The sequence below is a fragment of the Periophthalmus magnuspinnatus genome, chromosome 9 (assembly GCF_009829125.3).
Source record: "Periophthalmus magnuspinnatus isolate fPerMag1 chromosome 9, fPerMag1.2.pri, whole genome shotgun sequence".
Classification (NCBI taxonomy): domain Eukaryota; kingdom Metazoa; phylum Chordata; class Actinopteri; order Gobiiformes; family Gobiidae; genus Periophthalmus; species Periophthalmus magnuspinnatus.
The window spans coordinates 23,874,352-23,884,597 of NC_047134.1; the positions used below are offsets into that span (position 1 = coordinate 23,874,352).

The 10,246-nt window shown below is 40.9% G+C and overlaps 1 protein-coding gene across 2 annotated transcripts in view; it reads left to right on the forward strand.

Moving 5' to 3' along the window:
* The window catches only part of rnf122 (ring finger protein 122), a 30,360-nt gene extending 20,114 nt beyond the window's left edge, over nt 1-10,246 (forward strand). The window contains exons 3-6 of one of the 2 annotated variants that reach the window (XM_033972759.2): nt 6,871-6,916; nt 6,991-7,032; nt 8,124-8,206; nt 8,525-10,246. In XM_033972759.2, coding sequence (XP_033828650.1) covers nt 6,871-6,916; nt 6,991-7,032; nt 8,124-8,206; nt 8,525-8,639 — 286 coding nt within the window. In that variant the 3' untranslated portion in view covers nt 8,640-10,246. The remainder of the gene's footprint in view (nt 1-6,870; nt 6,917-6,990; nt 7,033-8,123; nt 8,207-8,524) is intronic. The other variant, XM_033972760.2, reaches the window with a different exon arrangement.

A 10,246-nucleotide genomic window follows, 5' to 3' on the forward strand; every position in this document is an offset into this window, starting at 1 on the left:
ACCCCCCATCACCCCCCACCCCCCCATGAGCTAAAAGAGACACAGGGGACCATGGGGATTGAATATGAACTAACAGGAAGCAGACTAATGCGACTGTAAAAACCCGAGCAGAATGACAGAACTCGGCCCCAGTGTGAGGGCAGAGCACCTGCAGACTCTGCGTCATCCTCTGTGTAGATGACTGGAGCTCTCCCAGTGCCATATTGCAAACACCCTGTTATACGGTGAACCGGAAATGAGTTTAATTTGCAAGTCTAGATCTCAGTGATTATCTAAATGTCAAATGGCGTAAATGGCTTTGACAGATAGAGCTGATGCATTCTCTTATTAGAGGCGTGTACCTGTGTTTGACTGTAGTAAAAACATGAAAAACAGAGTTACTTTGCACATAGTTTGTATAAAGAAGTGGAATAAGTGAGTGTGATGTCACCCATAGCATTTTGGAGCAGAGTTCCACATTTGGAATTCCGACCGCGAGTATCATAGCAACCAAAGAGCCAATCCGGAGCGGGGCTACTGAAGGTAATGCCCCTTCCCGCCTACACTGCTGGTCTAGCAGGAAGCGGGCACTTAGTAACGCTGTCAATCAAACCTGTTGGTAACTCCAGCGGAAGCAACGTCAGGGAAAGAAGGTCTCTGATTTGCCTGTTATTAATGTTCATATCTACATTTATGGAAAATATTGCAAAATAAAAAAACGCAGGATCATGTAGAGTGAGTTAATACGAATATTTTAAGATCAAAATGACAAGTCTAACAGCAGCAGTGACAGAGAGAGGGGCGACAGCTTTTCAATAGAAAGTGAATTGGAGCCGGAATCGATGGTGCAACAGCGCGCCCATGATCACTTCCTATTTGGAACGCATCAGCCTGCAGGTTAGCTATGTCCATTTATATGTACAGTTTATGGGTATGCAGTTGTCCAAAGTTATTCCTCACTGACCTTATACATTCTAGACATCCTAATTATCCACCATGATGAGTTTATAAGCGCTTTTTACAACTTTCAGCCACCAGCGCGGTGTTTTGCAGTCACCATAAAGCTAACAACAACTAACATGCTAACTCTGCACTTCCTGGCGTTTGGAAAATAGAAAACTTTTTAATTAGATGCAGACCATAGACTGTATAAAAAAGTGGACTAAGTGAGTATGATTGATTAATATTCAGTTCTAGTCAAATGAAACTCATTGAGGCCAGCAGTTAAAGGGGCGAATTTGGAGCCGAGCTAACGACAACTAACATGCTAACTGCGCACTTCCTGATGATTGGAAAATAAAAGGCTTTATAATTAGATGCAGACTTATTTTGACCTCAATACAATATATCTGTACTGCTTTGCTCAAATCCATGGGGAAAAAAATCAGGCACAGGTTCTTTCAGCCCATCATGACAAATATCGATATGAAAAATTTGAATGTCAAAAACGCCCCCTGTGAGTATAATCAAATATAATGAAGCCCCATCAGTCCTGCAGGTCAGCCTCTGTTTACAGTGATTTTCTATAAAATCCACCTCCGTCATTGAGCCTGCTGTGTCTGTAAAAACACTTGGCTCTGATTCACAAGCAGTGAGTCACTTCCTCTGGCCCCCGTGAAGGAGCTGGAGGTAAACTGTAGGAGAGCCATTGTCATTTCATATAGAGTTCATCTGATTCACCTCTTTGTTTTAAAATAGTCGCAAATTAATGTATTTTTTAGAACTGTGGATTTCAATCTTTTTTGTGATGTACCCACTAAACTGTCTCACACTCTGAGTAACCCTTTGGTACTAAGTTTACTATAGCAAGATGTGGCTTGTGGCGTCAGATCTCAGAAGCAGAAGTAGGGCCAGGTCTGGTTAGTGTCTGTTGGATGGGATACTGCTGGAAACACCAGGTGCCACAGTGGTGCAATATAGGCAAAAATTGTTGTTGTGTCCTTGGGCAAGACACTTCACCCACAATGCCTAGTATGAATGTGGTGAGTGTGTGAGTGTCAGAGGGGTCGACGGCGCAGATTGGCAGCCTTGCTTCTGTCAGTCTGCCCCAGTGCAGTGACGTGAGCATCTGGAAAAGCACTGTATAAAATAAATGCATTATTATGAATTCTTAAATATATATTGTCAGTTATAGCTGTTATATTTCCTTAATTAGTGTTCAAAATCCCCAAAACATTGTTATTGATTTCAAATTTACAGAACCATTCCAAGTGTCCCCTGGTTAATTTTAATTTCAATATTTTAGATTAAAGTTTTGCACAGAGAATAGACTATAAAACTGAAGATCCACACTTTTATAGTGGAGGGTCTGCCACCTGCTTGTTTCCAAAAAGATGTTATTGCTTTGTCGGGAATGCTCCACAATATGGCTTTAAACGTATTTTTCTTTGTGGAGAAAAGCAGGTGGCACCACCATACCATAGTTACAGGTCAGATCTGTAGAAAGGCGAGCCCACTCACTGTAAGAATGCATATTTTTCAAGATACTTTTCTTAGCAATAAAAACATCTGTGAATGAATATATGCAAAAGTATTTACATTTAATGCTATATTGTGCAGCATTCCAGTCAAAGCAATGACATCTCTATGGAGACAAGCAGGTGATAGGACCCCAACAAGCTACATAAACTTTGTTTGAAATGGAAATTTCACTTGTTGGAAGATAATACCCACCTTTTATATTACACAAAGTGGACTATTGAGAGTTTTAAGTCATGCTATAATGTTGTTGCCTCGTCAAAAACATACCTGGAGTTCTGTTTTGTTTCATTCACACACGTTTGAGTCGTCTTTTATTCTTACTCTGCTACATCTCCAAATCTCAAAATGCTCCGTTCCACCTTGTGATGGCATGAAATGGTAGGCTTCAAGTTAACATCTACTTTTGACCTTTAGTTCAGTAGAGATTGATAATTCTAGGGCTGAAATAATTTTAATGATTCTAGTGAAGGTGTGTGGAGTTTAAAAACACAGTGATGCACTTCCTGTATTATCACATGACATCACAAGGTGGAACAGAGTCTTTTCTGTTTGAGAGCCTAAATATGCAGGGTAAATATGCCACATAGATCAGAGAGTAGTGTAATATGGCCCCTTTAAGACTGGTGTCTTTGTGCTCCTGTAGTACTAGCTTTGAGCCCTGTTCAGTCCAGACTGTTCCTGTTCTTAGCTTGGCACAAGTTGGGAGTGTTCTCTGGAGCAGCTGTAAAAATATACAGAAGGAAACCAATGTAAATATTAAATGTCTCTAATTACTCTGGTCCAGTTCAGAGGACACACAAAATCACGTGTGAAGTATAGAATATGTCCTGTGTGGTCCAAGGAACAAACATGACCTGAGTATTTAACAGTGCTCAAATTTGTTACTTAAAATGTAGTAGAAAGTAGTGGAGTAGAAAGTACAGAGGAGAGCCGCCACGTTCGAAATAGTAAGTGAGCATAGGCACACTTTCAGCTCCATCGACTCCAAGCCACTTTCTATTGAAAAGCTGTCACTGTTCTCTCTGTAACTGCTTCTGTCGGGCTCTACATGATCCTGGTATTTTAATTTCGCTATTGTGTCCATAAATCAAGATATGAACATTAATAACAGACAAATCAGGTGCCTTCTTTCCCCGAGGCTAGCAAAATGTTTGACTGACAGCATTGCTAAGCGCGTGCTCCCGTCTAAACCGGCGGTGCTTGTGGGAAGAGGCGTTACCTTCAACAGGCTCGCCCCGGATTGACTCTTTGGTTGCTATGATACTCTGTCAGAATTCCAAATATGGAACTCGGCTCCAAATTCCACCCTATAACTGCAGCCTCGATGGGTGATGTCACGCACGTCCTTATACCATCTACAGTCTGTCAAATGGAGGTTGTGGGTGTGATTCCAAGGCTGATCCAACAGGAAACACAGTACGCCAGATGGCTCCTCTGAATCATATGAAGTAATGAATCTTCATCATAGTCAGTCAATGCGCTCACACTTGTCCCAGTTTGGTCCTGTCTGGATTGAGTTTCGTCCTGATGTAGACCTGGTTTGGTCCTGTTCTAGTCCTGATGTAGACCTGGTTTGGTCCTGTTTTTGTCCTACTTTAGACCTGGTTTGGTCCTGTTCTAGTCCTGATGGACATTTGATTTGGTCTTGTTCTAGTATTGATGTAGATCTGGTTTAGTCCTGTTATAGTCCTGATGTAGACCTGATTTGGTCCTATTGTAGTCCTGATGTAGACCTGATTTGGTCCTGTTCTAGTATTGATGTAGATCTGGTTTGGTCCTGTTCTAGTATTGATGTAAATCTGGTTTGGTCCTGTTCTAGTATTGATGCAGATCTGGTTTGGTCCTGTTCTAGTCTTGATGTAGATCTGGTTCGGTCCTGTTCGTAGCAGGTCGTAGCATGCTCCCATCCCCCTCTGTGTTTATATGGAAACTAAACATATCCTTTCATTGTTCTTTAGTTTGAGTTCAACAATTAGCGTCAACAAAAAACAAATGAACAAACCAACTGACAGCTTTAGCTCAGTTGGCTCATTTCACTGTTCTCACGCTGTAAAATATAGGCCTATATAAAATACAGATAGGATAGGCTTATATTAAAGGAAAACCTGCACTAAGTAGAGATAACAGGCTAAGTTTATAACTATAAATGTTCTGACCATAGACCGTGCAGGTAAATGGACATAGCTGACCTGCTAGCTGCCACGTTCCAAATAGGAAGTGCTCATGGGCACTCTTGACAATTTAAGATTCAAAGTACATTTTAAAGGCGTAATGTGTAACTTTTCTACTGCCACTTGCTCATTTCCATAGAAGTGTTGTTGCTTTGTCAGGAATAGCAAAAGAAAATGGATAAAGGTTTTGGAGTGAGGGATTACACAAACACCTTGGTGAGGAATGTTTCATATGATGGCATTAAACTTATTTATCTCCAAGGAAGGACAAGGAAGTGAAGGGACACCACCAGGCCAAGTTACAGGTCAGATCTGGGGAGAAATGGCATAAATGTCATTAAGGGTATTTTTAGAGAGTAAAAATACCTGTAATAACCACTCCATATACACACGCAGATGACCGACTTCCCACCTAAAAAGTTCCATAGTGAACCTTTAAACAGGACCACTGAATATTGAAAAAAGAGTGAGATATGAACTGAAACATGAACATGTCAGAGTGTGTTTGTAGTGATTAAATGATGGAGTCTATTTCATTATTTGGAGATGACAGCCCAGCCCTCAAGAATTTTTACTCACAACAAATTAGATTCCTATTGTAATTAGACTGTGGTTAAAGCTGTAGCCTCAGTAGAAACAAGAATGTCATTTCAAATCAGTCCCACATCTCGCTCCATGATACGATCTGAGTTTTTAGTTATGAGAAAACAAACATCCCAAAATAACTATGGCTTTAAGATAAAGATCAGCGCTCCATTGTTGCATTTGAGGGAACTGGGGGGAGTGGGGATGGGGTGGGGCTGGGTGGAGGGCTGCGTGGGGGTGAGTCCATCACTCCAACAGCAACAGCCAGCGGATTTATTAAACGCTTCTGTATGAGTGTGTGCTTCCATACAAACTGCTGTATAGTGTATGTTTTAAGCGTGTTTTAAGGGCCCATATTACGCTGTTTTCTGATCTGTTATAATGTTGTTTCCTCATCACAAACACTCCTGGAGTTATGTGTTAGTCTGTCTACATCTCCAAAGCTCAAAACACTCTGTTCCACCTTGTGATGTCATGTAGTAATACAGGAAGTGCTCCACTATGTTTTTAAACTCCATACACCTTCACAAGAATAATCTGGATGATTCAGATCTGGAATTGCTAATCTCTACTGAACTAAAGGTAAAAGTTAGTTCTTGTCTTGAAAACTACCACTTCATGACATCGCAAGGTGGAACCGACCATCTTGAGCTTTGGAGATGTAGACAGACTAATAATAGGGTCACTCAAACATGTGTGAATGAAACAAAACACAACTCCAGGTATGTTTTTGCGGAGGGAACAACAGATGGCTAAAAGGTCACAAGAGTCAATTTTGCATAATGTAGGACCTTTAAAGGCACTGATGAGTTCATAATCACTTTTCACAGCTCTCAGACCAAAGCAGAGTTGCTGTCACAGTAATTCTAACAGCATGCTAAACACGCACTTCCTGATTATCGGGCAGACAGTAAACTGAGACCATATTTTGTCCACAAGAGCTGCTTATACAATATCTGTAATCTGTACTGGCCCAAGACTGTACATATAAATGGATATAGCTAACCTGCATTGAAAAACTGTGGCCTGTTTCTCTGTAACTGCTGCTGTCAGACTCGTCTTTTTGGTGTTAAAATGTTCATATTAATCCACTCTACATGATCCTAGTTTTTTATCGTAAATCAAGATATGAATGTTAATAACAGACAAATCAGGTGCCTTCTTTCCCTGAAGTTGCTTACACTAACGTTAGCAACAGGTTTGATTAATAGTGTTGCTAAGCACCCCCTCCCTGCTAAAACCTCAGTGTGGGCGGCAAGGTGCGTAACCTTCAACATCCTCGCTCCGGATTGGCCCTGCTCCAAATTGGCCCTGCTCCAAATTCAATTCATTTTTTTTCAATTCATTTATTTTTGTAATGCCCAAAATCACAACAACAGTTGTCTCGAAGGGCGTTCATGTTTTGGTTGATGGGGGAAACCGGAGTACCCGGAGGAAACCCTTCCAGGCACGGGGAGAAACATGAAATTGGCCATTATAACTTTAAACCTCAATGAGCTTCATATACACAGTCTATGGTCCCGACCCTGTAAGGACACTAGATTCATGTGTCTCTCAGGCTTGAAAGAGGAGATGTTAAAACTTCATAAAGATAAAGACGACAGAAATAAAAAATCAAATTGAAATGACTCTTTTTGTTTGTTTGTTTTTATAGCAAACTGCGGCACCAAGCCCAGAGCGAGCGCTTTGGCTACAGAGAGGTATGTCTGCATCTGTCAGCTTTTACTACTTCTTTACAATACATTAAAATATGAATCTATTATTTTTTCATTAGGTGGTTTTGAAAGGTGATCCTAAGAAGCTGAACCTTCATGGGGTAAGGATGTGTCTATAGAGGTTATGCAGCGAGTGAAGCCTACAGCGTCCCAATTGTTTAGCTAGCAGAACTTTTAGCTTTTACAGGAGAAAACGTCATTACTCTCCATTGACACTTATGTACCTTTGCCACTCACTAAATAAATTTCCAAAGGCTCTGATGCCATGTGCCTAACCCCTAGACTGTATATATAAATAGACACAACTAACTAAAGGAAAAGCACAAATGTTGAACCTGATAATTCAGTGACTAAGCTCAAGAAGTCACTGTATTACATAGAAAATCTGTATTTGACCAATATTCATTTTAGCTGCACCCATTTGTTTTAAATATTACTAGCCTATAGAATATTGTGGTGTCATCTGAAACACAGCAATTCACTGTTAGTAAAGAAAATACACATATGTTGGACCTTATGTTTTTTTTATAATTGAGTCAACAAATTTGTCATATCAATCCTGTGGCGTAATGTCCTCTTTTTAATTGAAAAAGGCCACCACTTTTTGAAACTATAGTGGAGAAAATAATTTCATCTTAATGTGTTTGTGCCGAGAACGTGATCCAGTGTTCCAGTCATTTCTGAAATATGAGCCATAAACCGGGACAAAACTAAACTTGCTCACACTAAACTGATATGGGTCTCATTCTGAATCATCATCGTTATCATCATCATCAAGAACAAGCCCAGAAATCAAACTTTTGTTCCATCCATCTTGTGTCCACAGATAGACACAGCTCTGACCTTCTGCAAGTTTTTCACCAACAAAAAGTCTGTATTTATGCTAAAATAGGCGTCGTCATGTTTGTTTTGGTTGGACGCTTCACTTTTGGCTCCCACTCAAACCACATTGTTGCTCTGTGTCCAGTCCCTAAATCCACTGGTGCCCGGGTCCTGTGGCAACAGCAAAGGCCGGGCCAGATACTTGTGAATTTGTGCAAATTGTGAGAGTTCATCTTAAACCTTATTATTCTGACCTGCCCTACACCTCCAACTATGGGCCGTTTAGAAGGTTATGATGTCACTTGAACCCTATTTTATTGTGTGAGTCACAATACCTCCTGCTGACCCCTCTGCGCTCTGTCCCTCACAGCAGACGTGTGCCGTGTGTCTGGAGGACTTCAAAGTCAAAGACGAGCTGGGGGTGTTGCCATGCCAACACGCTTTTCACAGGAAGTGAGTATTTTGTTAAGACCTCTGTGTGCCAATGATGTTTGGGTTTCACTAAGTTTGGCTTTGATGGGACATAAGTCTAAGAGGACACAGACTGCACTTTTAAAATATATACACAAGACACAAGTGTTTTACAATGTTTACTATGAAAAAAAGAACAATATAATCTTTAGCATGTATGTTTGGGCCATTTCTTACCCTAGTTCATCACGGCATGTGTAGAATAGAGAGACAGATGCAGACTCCCCTGATGAAGAATGTTTAAAGGCTGTTTTTGATACAGTTTTGATCTCTGTCTTGTGTTTTTGTGTGTGTGCGCAGGTGTCTGGTGAAGTGGCTGGAGGTACGCTGTGTATGTCCCATGTGCAACAAGCCGATCGCTGGCCCCCCAGAGCAGCACCACAGCATAGGCACCCTGCTGGACGAACTGGTGTAGTGCAGGTGTCTACAGCCACCGGCTCCAGACTGCTTCAGGATCAGGGCCAGTGACAACAGGAGACTGTGTTTGGTCGTACGGAAAACCAGCAAAACCAGACCATGCAAATAGTACGATGATGGGGTAACCTAGTTACCACCTGGAGGAAGACTCTAAAAGATGCAGTTGCTTAGCAACCTAACGACACCTTGTGGTGTCTGAGATTATGTGGAGCCACCCACACATCACTCCAGCACTCCACCCCACTCTCCCTCTTCATCCCCCCTTCACTCCCCCTCTTCACTCAGTTCTTCAAAGGCGCGTCTCTGGTGAGGGCTCCCAGCACAGAGTATGTTTATGGGCATTCATGATGATAATGAACATGCTGCTGCTGAGACGATATTATAACACTATTGGAGACCTCACCCTTTGTTTACTTATCAGCAGATAATGTTTATAGCTGTGTCAAAAACAATGCGCCTAAAACCAGAGAAACCAGAAGTGAAAAGTACATGTCGTAACTTTAGTAAAACTGAAGAAGCCAGTTGAATCAGCAGCGAGGCGTCTTCACTCTAAAAATTCTGTCCAATGGCAGAATATCATTTTTCTTTTACTTTACCTGTAATGAACCTTAGACCTGCTCTGTCATGTTCTTGCTCTTAACTGTGTGTGTGGAAATAGTCCCACATGGTTCACAGCTGTCCCACATGTCTGCACCCCACCCCTCTGTCCCCAAACTGTGATCATGTGACCCACTTTTGTATTCAAACGCATTAGACACGGCCCTTTACCTCCTCCTGTGTGTCCCCCGTCTGTCGTTTCAACTCTTTTTCTATACTCTAAACAGGAACACAGCCAGACACTCTACTTAACCCTTTGCTCTTACATTTCTACACGTTTCTGCAGTTTTGTTTCATTTTGTGAAAGATTCAGGTACAAATGTTCAGTGTTTTTTGTGTTTAAATATTTTCAGAAAGACAACTACATTGTTCTTGCACAAACAGATGTTCCACAGTCTCTGTTCCAGAGGTTTTTTTTAGGGTTGCACGATATGACAAAAAATGAGATTTTCAATAAGTATTACACATTTTTTTTTTTTTTTTAGCTTTCTACCATGTTTTAATGTTGTTCTCATGAAAAACATGCCCGAAGAGGTTGTAGATGTCATCCGTGCATGTTTGAGTAATCTAGTAAATACCCCCTCTTAGAAGTAAAATATCCCGTCTTCAACTGAGACTAAACCAAAACCAACCCAAGTGAGGAAAACCGTGAATACAACCTGCCTTTCGGTGCATTTTATTTTCAAAAAACTTTCAACATTTCTTCAAATAGAAGAACTTTATGTTTATTTTCTTGCTATATCAATATTTTTGCGATATATTGTGCAACCCTAGTTTTTTTTAAATGATTATTATTTCTGTGACTCTGCAAACCACTGCCTAAATTGAGCACAAAGTCACAAAGCACACACTCTCACCTGTGCTGTGTCCAGGTGAACTGCGGATTCTACGTCTATTTGAAAACCAGAGCAGACGCCTCTTTTGCTCTCACATTCCACCTTTTGTAAAATTCAGGTAATTTGTGTAAATATGTTCAAACAAGAATAAAGTTGTCTGTTTTGCTCAGTC